Source organism: Phasianus colchicus, chromosome 18, assembly GCF_987193195.1.
Source record: "Phasianus colchicus chromosome 18, bPhaCol1.hap1.1, whole genome shotgun sequence".
NCBI classification, from domain to species: domain Eukaryota; kingdom Metazoa; phylum Chordata; class Aves; order Galliformes; family Phasianidae; genus Phasianus; species Phasianus colchicus.
In genome coordinates, this window is record NC_143453.1 from 6,498,020 (window position 1) to 6,512,001 (window position 13,982).

The window sequence follows — 13,982 nt, forward strand, 5'->3', positions numbered from 1 at the left end:
TTAAACACATTACTACCACACGGAGCAGCCAAAGGCCCTCCTGTGTGAGGTCTGCTGCTCACCTGCGTGCTGGAGCTGGAGTCGCTTTGCAGCCGGACGTGATTCTGTCGGCCGGAGCTGCAGCTCTGCGAGGACTGCAAGAGGGAGAGAAAGCACTGAAATAGCAAAGGGCTGTGGGTCTGGGAGGAGGGGACACATCTGCATCATGCTGACAGAGGTGGGCACTTCTGCAGGTAAAGAGGAAGGTAAAAACGCACGCAATAAAGTCTCCTATTTGAACTATGTCAGATCTGTCTCATCCAGCCTCAACCTTCCACAAGCCAACATCTAAGCCAACGCAGCAGTTCAAGTGCTGTGTGTTTGGGTCTGAACCGAACTGCTCTCTTTGGGCCTCCACAGAGGTCACGCTGTCTCCTCAGAGTGCAAATTTCTACTAATCTCTGTCCTAATTTGGCAGCAAAGCGACTCACCCCGTCTCAGTTTACATAAACGATGAAGTCACGGGCTATAAAACAATCCCTCGAAGCATATTAATGTTTGTTTTCCTTTAAGAAAAGGACAAGCATTGATGTCTTAAACCAGACTCCATCGAGGCAGCACCTCCAGAAGCCAACAGCACCATTCTCTGGCTCCCAGGTGAAGGACACGCTGGGCTCTGCATTGAGCAGCTCAGGGCTTTGCCCCACAGGTTTCCTCTGAGCCTCTGTCTGATGGCTGGAGCCCACAGCTGCTGCACGCAGATCTGGGTGTACAGAGCATGGCAATGACATCACACCGAAACAATGGGGTTTTAAGAAAACACACTGCTTTCAGCTGTCCCCACCCTAACACTGTGAGGCTCCGGCAGCGAGAGGAAGGGCGACAGCTTTCCTCCATTACCATGGGAGCGTTTTATAACAGGAAATTTCAGATTAAGATGGGAAAAGGGTGAAGTTTGGCATGTATTAACAGCCAGCTCCCCTCCCAGCACTCGTTCCCCGTGCAGTGAGCACAAAGCCAGAACCACAGCGGAGATGCTACAAGGATGGGAACGATTCGCAGAGCTGCAGCAGTGCCAACCCACAGCCCACTCCTGCTCTGTGTCATCCCTGGCACAGAGCCCTCCCTGCCCTTCTCCTGCAGCACACAGACCCCAGGAACACCAAGGGATGCTCCACAGGACTGAGGCTGCTGCCCTCTGCCGGGACCCACCGGCTGCAAGCTGCCAGTGCCCTGCTGCATGCTGACAGCCCACCTGAGCCTCCGCACTCTCACCTCATTGCTGATCGTTGAGTCCCTGTGCATCATCCTCTGGATGTGGGAATCCAGGCTGGCCCCAGAGGAACACTTGGCCAGAGCTGCTGCGTGAGACTCCTTCTCCCTCTGCCGGACGATGGCCTCACAGCCCAACCACTCTGCCATGGTGTGCTCGTAGCAGGTGCGGATCTGGTCATCAGCCTGCAGCAGTGGGACAAAGGGTCTCTGAATGGTGTGGGCTCTGGCAGGCACGTGGATGCTTGGAGCTGGAAATCACCACAGGCACACCAGTGCAATGCACCAGGCTGCAGAGCTGGCAGCGCGCTCATACCAACCTCTTTCCTTTCTGCTTCTGTCATCCCAAACTGATAATGGCCCAAAAGGAAGGGCCAGACAGCCTTCCTGATCTCGTGCTGGATCCCACCGTAGTAGATCAGGCGCAGCAGCTCCTGGTCCTCATAACTCTGCGTGAAGAGCTCCACGTCAGCACAGATACAGGCAGGGCTGTGGATGCAAAGCACTGCCCCAACCTGGCCACCTCCAGCACCCAGAGCACTGCCAAGATGCTGACCACCACACGCTCATCCACTAAAAAGCCCTCTCAGATCCCCAGTTGGGCTTAAGCAGAGCCAGAAGCCCCTGCAGATGGGTATTTTGGGAACTACTGGCTCACCACAGGTAGCCCACCAAAGCTACCCAAGGGTACCACCGTGCCACTGCGCCCCAGGAGAGTGTCCTGACAGCACTGGCCCTACCGTGCTGTCCTCCAGGTATTTCTGCCATATGTCCACAGTCAGTCCTGAGCTAGCATTGCAGGGCACGTCGGGAGACACGATGCTGTGGTTAACCAGTGCAGAGAGGTGGGTTCGCACTGTGGAGAGGTGTCTGCAGTAGGCCAGCCCTGCAACAAGCAGAAGCAAAAACTCACCCTTGAGAACTAAGGATGAAGGGTGAAGTGCTGGGGTCAGCTCTGATCAGTCCTTGGAGAAGATCCTCTCAAGCCTGCTGGGACAAGCTGGCATTTCATTGTCTCTTCCCACCAGCCCTGATGCTTGCTGGGCTGCAGGCTGATCCTCAGACCAGAATTCAGCTGTCTGCTCCCAATTCTGAGCATGTGAACGTGGAGCCATACATGCAACAGGCTGGTCCTGGTCCCCACCATCCTGCTGCCTCAGCACCACTCTGCCCTGAGCCCAGAACGTTGTCCCTTGCCCAGCATACATCCCAAGGCACCACAGATGCAACAAGTACTCACAACCATAGAAAGCCCGGGAGAGGATCTGGTACTTCATATTGTCACACAGGAGCTTCAGAGGAGCTCTGCCAACAAAAACAAGCCAGATGCGAGGGGAGGAAATGTTCCCATGCCCTCACCCTCCTGCTTGGATCTGACTGGTCCAGCTTTGCCTTCACTGATGCACCTCGGGAGCTCTGCTCAGCGTGGGAGCAGCATTCTTGCATCCAGGGCACAGCCATAGAGCAGCTGGAACAGCCCCTACAGCACAGCTGCTCTTGTTTGGCTATCCATGGAATCTCAGCTATAAGCCCTGCTGTATCCAACCCTATTTCATAGAATCACAAAATGGTCTGGGTCGAAAAGGACCACAGTGCTCATCCAGTTCCAACCCCCTGCTGTGTGCAGGTCACCAACCAGCAGACCAGGCTGCCCAGAGCCACATCCAGCCTGGCCTTGAATGCCTGCAGGGATGGGGCATCCACAGCCTCCTTGGGCAACCTGTTCCAGTGCCTCACCACCCTCTGAGTGAAAAACTTCCTCCTGTTTCCCAAAGTGAGCAGCACAGCCCTCCTACCTCTCATGGCTGCAGCCGTTGGCCGGCGCACCGTCAGAGGAGCCGCTCTGTGAGCAGGAGGAGCAGGAGGACTTGCGGGTGCTGGGCTGCCATATGGGAGGGAGGCCAGGGCCCTGGGTATCCATCAGGTCCTGGGGCACTGTGAGGGCAGAGAGAGCAGTCAGACACAGGCACTGCCCGAGGTCGGGCTGACAGAGGATCAGCAGCTGCAGCACCCAATCTGCATCCCAAGGAGACTCCAGCAAGCAGGCAAGGCCTGCAGCAGGTGATCACAGCAGTGGTGAGCTCAGGAGAAAGGAAAAGAAACAAAGAGCACTGATGAGAGAGAGCAATAGAACCATCTGCTAATTAATGCAGTGCCTTCAGCAAGCTCATCTTAAACCGAGTGCTGACTGAGGCAGAAAGCAAACCTCATCACAGAGAGACCAGGGACAACAGGCTGTCACAAAGATGAGAAAAAACATGATTGAAAACTACCACTGCCCCAGGAGGAGTGGATCACTGGAAGGGAAAAGCCTTCATCTCTACAACACCAGACCCCATCCAAGCTCCAGGGAGAGACAGGAGCATCCAAATCACAAGGCAGGAGATAAACATCTTGATGAGGAAACAGCAGGAGCACTCAGCAGCTCTTGTTGTCATTTGTTAAATTCCTGCTTAAACTCAGAAGTGCTATTGCAATGGCCTCAATTCTGCAAGCTGGGAGCTGTTCTGACCTGAAGCAGCCCTCGCCCTTCAGTCTGGGTAAGAAAAATGCTGAAATATTCCTATTAAAGCCTCCTCCCTTTCCATCATACTGAGCAGGAGCTGATGGGTCAGTGACACAGAACAGCTCTGCAGGAATTGCAAGTGACAACACAGCGAGCAGTTGCACAGACACGACGACAGCTGCATTACACTGATGCTGAGCTGCTCCCCGAGCTGCCAGGGGGGGCTGGGACACGGTGGAGAGAACTGGAGACCATTTGTGGATCACCACCGCCTTGCTTGCAGCTGGAGTCTTCACCACCTTCCCTCTCCCAGCACTGATGGAGATCACAGATGCAAGGAATGGATGGAAGTGACCATTAATGGTAACTAGAGACACAGAGACAGGACAGGGGCACAAATGAATGCAGGAAAGAATTCGCAGAGGAGAAAGAACTGATGCAGTTCCACTTCCCTCTGGGAAAATCTGTAGGAAGTGCACAGACCGATGACGCCAGCTGAGGTGATAGCAACAACTCATTTAACAGAAAATTTGGCCCCCAGCACAGAATTTTAAGGGGTAGATCAAAAGGAAGCTCCAGCTATCAGCTATTTTAACCTCAATCTGATTTTTATCTGACTCACTGGGTTGTGTTAGTCAGCCAAAGGCAGAGAAAGCTCATCATCTGCAGGGATGATGCAGGAGATACGATTGCCCCCTTCTACTCTCAAAAGTATGGAACGAGATTTTGATGATATTTCATAGCTTTCTGTTACATTTTTGTCTCTTCCCTTCACAAAGCCATCTATGATGCTTCCAGAGACCCATAAAGGCGTTCTGCTACAGAACAGTGAAGACAAATGCACAGCACTTCAGCCAAGCACACTGTTCTGATCCTTCACAGCTGGACATCAAGACAGGTTTCTGGTCTGGTGACTCCAGCAGCATCCCCTCCCTGCTGGGGGTGTTTGGAGGTGAAGGCACGTGGGCCAAGGCTGGCAGCACATAGAGATCTGCTGCCTCTGCCCTGTGTGCTGGAAGGAATACAGCTGGATGTAACACAGCACTTGGTGAGTTGGCCTGGTGGGAGCAAAAGGAGAATCAGCCCTGTGGTCGTGTCATGATGAAAAATGACCCCATTCAGACACCCATTTCCTGGAAGGAGGAGGAAAACATGACCAAAGGGAAGCCTGCTGTTGAAATAACGTGCAGGACGGCAGAAACTAAGCTTTCCACGGCAAGTGGAAGGTATAAAAACACATGACAATTAATTAAATACTACAAGCAAAGCCTGTTCCTCTGGAACTGCTCCCTGGTGTGATTTGCACTGTGTGCCCACCAGCGCCGTGCCCCTGCTCACTCATACACCAGCTAATAACCCACCCAAAATGTTCCCTGCCAACGCACTCACCGAATTCAGACTGTGTCCCCGGGTAGATTATTCTGAAAACATAATCTGTGGCTTCGTCATCTTCCTTGTCAGACGCAGACTCGGAGGAGCCCTGGGGACTTCGCTTCCTCAGCCTGGGAAACACCTTCCCCTACAGAACAAAACCTGCTCTTCACAAAGCCTCACCATGCAGGGCAGTGAGATGCTGCCTCACTGCCAACCTCCTGCCCAGCCAGAGCATTTTGTCAGCCTGGGTGATGTCTGCATGTGTGTTGGAGCAGTCTTTGGATCAAGCTTTGGATTATGCAGAGAACACATATCTGTGCATCCCTTCTATGCACACACTATGTGTACTGCATGGCAAGGTCCACGAGAACCAAACCATCACATCCCACTTTTTCTGGTTTGACTGAGGAGGGTGCAGGGGGTGCTGTTTGAAATGCAGCCTCCAGTCACACCAGGCAGCAGAGCTGCTCTGAGACACATCCCACAGGGCATGCCAGCAGGAAACCCCCATGCATGGCTTCAGGAAGAAGCCCAGCTCCATGCTCCTACCTTTCCCCGCTGGGACCAGAGGGGTGGGTCCAGCTGCCCGTGGGGCAGGAGGCCATTCTCCAGGCAGGACAGGAACTGCAGCAAATGCCCTCCTCTGGGGAACCGCAGCGGAGGCCTCTGGATCCCATCCTGGCTCACCAAGACAACCGTTCCACCGCTGTCTACTATTAGCAACAGGGACAGCAGAGAGAAGACACACATGAACGAGGGAAACCAAAAATGCAAAAGGCAGGCAGAAAAGCTCAGGGAATTGTCTTTCTGGCATGCAGAACAAAGATCTTTCATCCTCATTTGGATTCTTTCCTAAGTCCATTGCAAGCCCTGGAGAAAGGCTGCCTGGGAGATCAAACCCTCGAAACCACAGAGCACTGCCCTATAGGGAGTCCTCTCCAGCCAAGTACCACAGCCAGGAGCTGCTTTAAAGCATTTCCTAGAAGCAGTTACAGAGCAGTGACCACCCAGAGCTCCTGACATCTGCCCTAGAGCTGAATCAAAACATTCCATCCCCATACAGGCACACCCCCATGTGCTGATGCCAAGGTGATAACAGCCCCAGCAGCCCCTGCTCTGGCCTTACCTTGCTGGTGGCAGTGCAAATAGACTATCTCCTCCAGGCGAATAGTCATGGCATAGTCCCAGTACACACTGGAACAGAGAAAGAGAGCAAGCTTCAGTTCAGGCATGCATCAGGCTCTGCTTCTCTTCACTGCAGCTCCAAATCCTACCTCCAGCTATCCTGACACTGGGGGAAGCTACAGAAAAGATGAGTCCCAGCAGCAGTGTGAGTGCCACCAGGCCACAGCAGCTTCCTTCCAGAAGCAGTTACTGCTCCTGCTGCTCAGTGAGGGCAAGTCCAGCCCAGAACAGTGCAGCTCAAGCCTGGGCCACAGCTCTGCCCAGCTCCTGTACCCAAGGAGTGGAAATAAACCCCAGCAACCTGTGCTATTTCAAAGCTGAAAACGGATTTGGTTCATCTGTCACTTTACCAAAATAGTGCTTCAAATGAAGGTGTTATAATACGGCTCATAAAACACATGGAAGGCAAGAGTCACTTCTTGTAGGTTCATACTTACCTTGCCATCCAACTCCTCTCCTCTTTGGCCACGTCTGGACATGGGGAAGTTTTAAAGCTTAGGCTGATGCCCAAGTCAAGAACTCAGAAAAGTAGTGTAGAGTTAAAAATGGCATTTTAGGGGGAAGGTACCAGGAATAAGGAAATGGCCCAGGTGCCAAGAAGAAAGAGGAGATGAAAAGAACAGAGGTAAACAAAACCCAGAATGCTAAAACTGAGAATAAACAAAACTGTCAGCAAGTTTTGTTGAAGATCTTTACCCCAGGCCAAAGGAAGGATGTTCTAAATGCTGCAGCTTTCCTGGAGGATTTGCTTTGTTTTGTTGTGTTTTTTTTTTTTTCCTTACAGGCAAACTGGGACCTGCCATGACTCAGCAGTTAAGTTAAAAGGCTGCAGCTATCAGGAGAAATGCCAGCAGCCCATAATGCAACCTCAGGCAAAGGGCATGGAATGCGCTGCTCAGCTAACGACTCCTGAGCAGTCCTCAGCTGGAGGAATGAACCCCAAGGGCTCTGTTAAATCACAGGGATCTGGAACACCTGCACAGGGCATCAGCTGAGACAGCACTACAAAATGGAACCCACTCTGTTACCGAGGTATCATTATCCAGGAACTGATCATGTCTACAGATGCCCTTCCTTATTTAGGAGCTTCTCACTTTCCCAGTTCCAGCAGAGATGGGCTACATCCACAGCATCTCTCACCACCACAAAACCCATGGGAACCTTTGGCCCTTCTGCCCCTTGTGAGCACGCTGAGAAGTCAAGTCACCTCTTTTCATAGTCCAAATCCCCCACGGAGCCGTTCATCAGCTGGTTGGGAGTCCACTTCAGTGCCATGATGTCAGCAGTCTGGTGAAGGGACAGATAGCCTGGGATGGCCTCCATGTCGTCTCGCTTGAGAAGGGAAATGCAGAAAGAGAGAGAGAGCTGAGAGCAGCCTGGATGGCAGCAGAAGCACCACCACCTCGTGCCTCCCAGGGCTGACCCACACCTGGAGCACAGCCTGCCCACCAACAGCAGGGAACCTTGTGGGGCCTACAAAACCTAGCAGACAGCAGGACACCTCAGGCTTGGAAAAGGGCTGAGAACCCAGCTGGGACAAACCTGACGGCCTTGCCTAAGTAGTTTTAACTTCATTTCTTGGAATACAGTAAGCAAAAAGGGACAGGAAGAGCGTTTTTTGCAGCCTCCCATCAATAGAGGGCAGGGAAAGAAGCCTACTTCTACCCAAAACTCTTCCATTCAGTTGGAAGGATCCGTATCACCAGGGACCTGAACTAAGACAGTTCAATCACTGTCTTCCCAGACAAGAAATGAGTCCGTCCCCTTCCCCATCACAGAGCAACGTGGGGCAGAGCCACGTGGTGGGGCAGGAGAGCAGCATTTGCCCCACTCAGCACTCACTGGCTGCACCAGGACGTTGTTTTTGCCATAGAGGAGCGTGGCTCGGGAGTTCTGGTGCAGTGACTCCACGTAGTCCCTGGCAGACAGCGACGGCCGGTCATCCATACTGCCACTCGAATGCCTCTTCTGAATCTGGAAGAGATCCACCAACAGACGGGAGGTGAGTGTGGACACCTCCTCCTTTCTAACAGCTCTTCTTGAAAGCTCATTCCCTCCTCACTCAAGAAACTCCCTGATAGATCTCTCTCCCTGCGCATCCTCCAAGAGGATTCCTGGCTCTGGCCAAGCTCGACTCTACTCACAGAAGCCCCAGGAGTGTGCTCTGCATGCAATAAACCAAGCAGACTTCAGCTGCCTTCTCTTATCGTTCATCCACGCTGCTCCCAAAGAGACCCAACGATGCAATGCCACGTTGGCCCAGCACACCCACAACCTCCACAGCCCATACTGACAGAACTCCTGGCTTGAAGATGTGAATTATCTCCACGTTTCCACCCTATCAGAGAGGGAGCTGCCCCACACCCACTCACACAGAGCGCTGGGCGCTTGGTGGGTGAGTCCTGGCGGCAGTGTGAGCTGTGGATGCGGTGCCTCTGCACCAACTCATCAGCAGAAGGGTCTGTCCAGAAGTGGTCAGCTGTCTTCATCTTGGTGTATTCCAGAGCGCAGGGCCCCACTGCACAAAGAAAAACACAGACACGAGGAAGTCATCAGTGTTATTCCACTGCTCAGGTCACCGGAGCCCAGCATCCCTGAGCAGGGTAAGCACGGGGCTCAGCACACATTGCTGCACCACGTAGGAGCAGCAAAGAACTCAGAAGTGGTTCTGCCCATCCAGAGTTTTTTGAAGCTCTTACAAAAAAATTCATTGAATTGGGATCACAGAACCAACAACTCAGGCTTGGGAAGTAAGCTACTGAATAGGATGAGAGGGAAGTGTTACCCAACAGAGATGCAAGAATCGGTCCATCCACAGGATCCATCAGGAGAGCTTCTTTCTCATAGTATTTACTAGAAGAAATGAAAAAGAGCAGCATGCTGTAGCATTGCAGCCCGCTGGAAGAGCTGAATGACAGAGACTGAGATCTGAAAGCATTGTAATGCCCTCCCCTCTGTCTCCCTCCCTCCCTGATGGTGGGAGGACAGGGAGCCTGTTACAGGCTGTTCCTGCTAGCTAAGAAATTCCTGGGGGATGGATGCCCTCCTGCAGCACATTGCAAGCATCGCTATATACTAACAAAACCTTCCTGGGGCTGTCCACTTCACCAGGACAGGAGACCTCAGCACACAGCTCCCAGAAGACAAGGACAACGTGGTCCACTACAACCATTCCATCAGCAGAGCAAGCATGGCCTGTCCTTTTTAGGGAGCACAGAGGGCTGGCCAGCAGCAGCAGCAGCTGGAGTCCCCATGCTGGGAACAGAATGACACAACTGGCACATAGTGACTTCTCCAGCCCATCTGAACGCATCTCAACCAGCAGCACCTCCAGCATGACTGGAACAAGCTGGAAGGGTAAAACATTGGCTGGTGCCAGCACTCACCTGCTGTTCTCTACCAAGTAATGCACGATTTTATCCAAGACTTTGTCAAAGAGGGCTGTGCGGATCCAGAGGTGTTTGATGGCCTGAGGAGACAGGTTGGGCAGCTTTGGCATCTTGCGCACATTCTCTGGGATGCTCTGGACTTGATTTCGTCTGTGGAGGCAGAAGGCAACAACTGCTCCTGTCATCTGTCCCATCCCCTACGCCAGAAGGCCTACGGCTGTATCTGAAAACTGCCTTCCCTAAATCTGTTAGGTTCCCTAGAACAAGTCTTTGCCCCAGCAGAGTCCCACTGCTTCCCACTGGTGCCCAAGGACAGCAGTTCATAAGCAAAGCAGCTTATCTCAGGACAGCTGAAAGATTCCTGCCCCCAGGTGGCTGCTCCATCCATCTCCCTGGTCCTGTCCAAGGATGAGTAAGCCACACTTAAACAGAGGTTGAATTACTGCAGGTTATGGCCCTGTACAGTAAAGCAAACCAGATTTGGTTCCAGTTGGCTTAATGCACTGGCCCATAAACCCTGACAGTTCAGGAGCTGATGTGTGTAACTGTCCCTACAGCATGACACAAAGGGCAGAGAAAGGAAGAACCACAACTCACCAGCTCCCAGAGAACCAACCAGTTCACTCAAGGTATTAAAAGCCCAGGGAAGGACTCTGCTTCACTGCAAGAGCAAGTTCTCCTATGGAGACTCAAGGTGGACACTGCAATCCTCAGCTGTGCTCAAACTAAGCACCCCCATGCCCACATGCAGGCAGCCTGTGGGATAGCAGCCATGCTGTTGCCTTACGCATTCTCGATGAGCTGCTCCAGGTCTTGCACCTTCTTGCAAAGCTCCTCTGCAGGAGGAAAGCTCTTGCCCACCTTCATGAACAGAGCTGCTATTTTGTTGCTGCGCAGGAATCCTGCTGCCCTGCGCTTCAGCCCATACAGGACACATGCTTCCACAGCAGCTGCAACAGAGCAAACTCATTAGTGAAGCAGCAGAGCTCACAGCTGCGCTGCTCCCACATCACCACTGCCTGATCCCTCCTGCATCCGTAACCTCACTGCACAGCAGAGACATTTCCCAAGAGGAAACCAATGTCATATTCTGTTCCTGTCTCAGCAGACAGGAGGTTAAGGTACCCAGATGTTATTTACCCAAAGCAGCACGCAGTTCATATGGTCTATCTTTCTGCCTATCAGTTCTGCTGACTGTACAGAGAGATTATTTTAGTTTTGCAAAAAATAAAAAGAAAAAAAAAAGAGGTTGGTTCAGCTAATTTGGGCAAAAGGAGCAGTTTGACACAAGTAAACACAAACTGCAGGTACGCCAAGATGCAAGTGCCTGCTGCAGTGGATCCAGGGTCTCTGTAAGCCCCCGTGCATCACCTCCTGGGCACTTTGCAGGGCCTTGCTGAAGGCAGCTCAGCTCTCCCTTGCAAGCAGGGAGGTTGTGGCACCCAGCTCTGCTGCCCAGGAACCTGGCAGCAGCTGCACAGAAGGATGCATATGGACACAACAGCATTGGCAGTGTGCCTGCCAGAACCCCCTGGGAGGGCTCAGGATGGATGTCTGGTGTCAAACACAGACTTATTCCATCAGATCAAAGCACTGCAGAAATCTCTTGGCCCCATGGGTGATGGATGTGGCTCTGCCAAGCAGCCCCCTGACATGTCAGCACCCTGCTTCATGCTGCAGAGCCAACATGCTTAACCTCCCCACAGCTGATGCACCTCTCGCTTGGAAAGCCAAGCCCTGCTCACCCAAAGCAGCCTCTGGGAGCAGTTGCAAGGGTGCTCTGTGTTTAAATAAAGCTCTGCACCAATCCTCCTGAAGCCCAGACACACTGCAAACAGCATGGATAGATCTTCCCACCTGTCCCAGAGCACTGTCTGCAGAGCCAACCACAAATGGCAAGGCAACTCCTCCCTCCTGACAAGCACCCAAATCATTCCATCCCACATCCATCATTTATTCTGCACTACGTGGCTGAAACGTAAGTGGCAGACACAAACAGCCCTCCCTGCCTGAGCCCACACCCAGGCACTGTGCAGTGCCCAGGGGGCATCTCCCCAAAGTTCAGGCAGGTCCCAGCCTTGTGCAGGGTGGAGCAGTGGGCACCCAGCTCTGCCAAGTGGGTTGGGAGCCAGCTGGAAGCAGAACCACAAGCAGAAAAGCCTTGTGAACATTGAGCCTAACCTCTGGGCTGCCTTTGCTTGGCACAGTCAGTTCTGCTCTGAGTTTCCAGCAAGCAAGTTAGAGCAATTGTGCTTTGCTCACATCACAGCCAGTGCAGCACACACTGCTGTCAGCTAGGGAGCAGCACACAGAGCATCTGGAGTACTACAGCAGCACAGAGCACTCAGCATCCATCCTCAGTGCCATATCCAGATCCTCTGCAAACACTGCTCCTGCTGAGAGTGAAGACTACATAGGGGAAACTCCCTGTGCTCTCCCCAGGGCTCAGGAGCTTGAGCTCACAAACTAAGTGCAACTTGCCCACGTTAAACCCAAGAGTAACGGCGTTTTCTTTTCTAACTTTGTGATTTTTGGAGCCCAGTTCATTATTCCCTTCTGCCCCCACTGCAAACATTCGCTCTGCCCACCCCTAAGGCCATAACCTACAGCAGAGAATGGCACGGACGCTCCGGCTGCACCCAAAGACTGCAGAGCTGTCAGAGCTCCTGAGCACACTTCCAACCCGCTCGGTGGCTGAGCACAGAGGTGAGCTCAGCACTGATGCACATAATGCGTCCCATGGCACGGGCAGCCCCCAGCCCTGCCGCCGGCCCCCATCAGCTCCCAGGGCAGCGTGAACATGACAGGTGCCAGCTCGCGTTTGTCTGCTTCCAGTGAGGGCAGCTGCCCTTTGCTGCCTGCCCACTGCTCTCATCACAAGGGCTTTGCGGTACGTTGGCTCTGCAGAGGGCTGGGAGGATGAGGAGGGCCCTGCGAGGAAGGCAGCTCTCCCCAGAGGAAAGGGCAGCTCTGCTTAGCCAGAGCCAGGCTCGAGCACGCTCTGCTTGTCAGCAGAGGAGGTTATAAATAAGCTCCCTCGGCTCACTGAGAGCAGCAGCAAAGCATCCAATTTAGAGAGCAGCACAGCCTGGCTCCTGGTCCTTCCACCACCCAGTGGCAGCACGGTGGCATCAATAAGAACCAGAAGGAACCAACAAGTCCTGGTGCCTGGGTGCCTCAGCTCCGTGCTGCAGGCAGCTATAAATAATTGCAGGCTGCGGAGCCTCGTGCTGCACAGAACACAGAGAATGAGTCACACCTTAAAGCCTGTTCTGCTCTTTCGATGCCTTTCAGTCGACAGAGCACAAAGGCACACAGACCCCACTGCCTATCACCTGCTGTATTCCATCCAAGGGCCTGGGACAAAAGGAAGAAGGCAGCCTCTGCTCTCCAAAATAGAAGAGAAGACCCCCCCAGCTTCCCTTTCTGCTTTGTGTGCATGCCCACAGATGCTCTGGTCTCACTCAGTGGCGATGGTGCTAAACGAGTTACCGGAGCAACTCCTTCCAAAGCTGTCATCACTTCTGTCATTTACTTCCCGGGCTCCAAATTAGCAAGCTGCCCTTCAGCAGTTTGTGCATGGAGGAGGGCTGCTCCCCCTCTGCACGCTGCCAGCAGCATTTTGCTCAGCAGCAGCCACACGGCCCCAGCATGGGCTGTGCCAAAGCACAGCTGAGTGTGGCTCAGTGAGCGTCCCTGCAGAGCAGTGACAGTCACAGGATGCTCAGTGGGCACAGGATGGCCCCTTACCTGGGAAAGCCCCAAGACTGAGATGCAGCTAAGGGGGGTTGCTTGCTCTTGGGAAGCCTGGGCTTCACACTTTTTGCTTTAAAGAAACTTGCAAGGCTGAGGACACTGCTGAGTTCTGCACCAACTCTTGGCAGCAGCTCTCCCATAGAATCACCTGGGTTGGAAAGGACCTTAAAGCCTCCCAGCTCCACCCCTGCTGTGTGCTGGCTGCCTTCCCCCAGATCAGGCTGCCTAGAGCCCACCCATGGCCTCGGGCATCTCCAGGGATGGGGCACCCACAGCACTTTGTGCAGCTTGTGCCAGGGCCTCACTGCCCTCTGAGTAAAGAATGTCATCATAATGCCAACCAACATCTCCTCTCTTTTAGTTTCACACTATCTCCCTTGTCCTGGCAATATCAGACCCTGTAAAAAGTTGGACTCCCAGAAGGGAGCAGGAGCTTTTAAGCTCCATTCAAGCAGGGCAGCAGCTTTAACAGAACCATCCATTGCAACGCCAACTGCTGCTGCATTACACCTAACGCTGCT

General features: G+C 53.2%; 1 protein-coding gene across 4 annotated transcripts in view; it reads right to left on the minus strand.

Moving 5' to 3' along the window:
- The window catches only part of SGSM1 (small G protein signaling modulator 1), a 28,831-nt gene that overhangs the window by 8,464 nt on the left and 6,385 nt on the right, over nucleotides 1–13,982 (minus strand). Inside the window, exons 4-20 of one of the 4 annotated variants that reach the window (XM_090152711.1) lie at nucleotides 10,493–10,655; nucleotides 9,703–9,855; nucleotides 9,102–9,169; nucleotides 8,689–8,834; nucleotides 8,159–8,290; nucleotides 7,524–7,648; nucleotides 6,754–6,816; nucleotides 6,258–6,325; nucleotides 5,681–5,844; nucleotides 5,147–5,276; nucleotides 3,945–4,124; nucleotides 3,048–3,186; nucleotides 2,492–2,556; nucleotides 1,992–2,137; nucleotides 1,572–1,700; nucleotides 1,255–1,437; nucleotides 63–134 (exon numbers count right to left, since the gene is read on the minus strand). In XM_090152711.1, the coding sequence (XP_090008837.1) occupies nucleotides 63–134; nucleotides 1,255–1,437; nucleotides 1,572–1,700; nucleotides 1,992–2,137; nucleotides 2,492–2,556; nucleotides 3,048–3,186; nucleotides 3,945–4,124; nucleotides 5,147–5,276; nucleotides 5,681–5,844; nucleotides 6,258–6,325; nucleotides 6,754–6,816; nucleotides 7,524–7,648; nucleotides 8,159–8,290; nucleotides 8,689–8,834; nucleotides 9,102–9,169; nucleotides 9,703–9,855; nucleotides 10,493–10,655 (2,126 nt within the window). The remainder of the gene's footprint in view (nucleotides 1–62; nucleotides 135–1,254; nucleotides 1,438–1,571; nucleotides 1,701–1,991; nucleotides 2,138–2,491; nucleotides 2,557–3,047; nucleotides 3,187–3,944; nucleotides 4,125–5,146; nucleotides 5,277–5,680; nucleotides 5,845–6,257; nucleotides 6,326–6,753; nucleotides 6,817–7,523; nucleotides 7,649–8,158; nucleotides 8,291–8,688; nucleotides 8,835–9,101; nucleotides 9,170–9,702; nucleotides 9,856–10,492; nucleotides 10,656–13,982) is intronic. The other 3 variants (XM_090152712.1, XM_090152710.1, XM_090152709.1) reach the window with 3 other exon arrangements.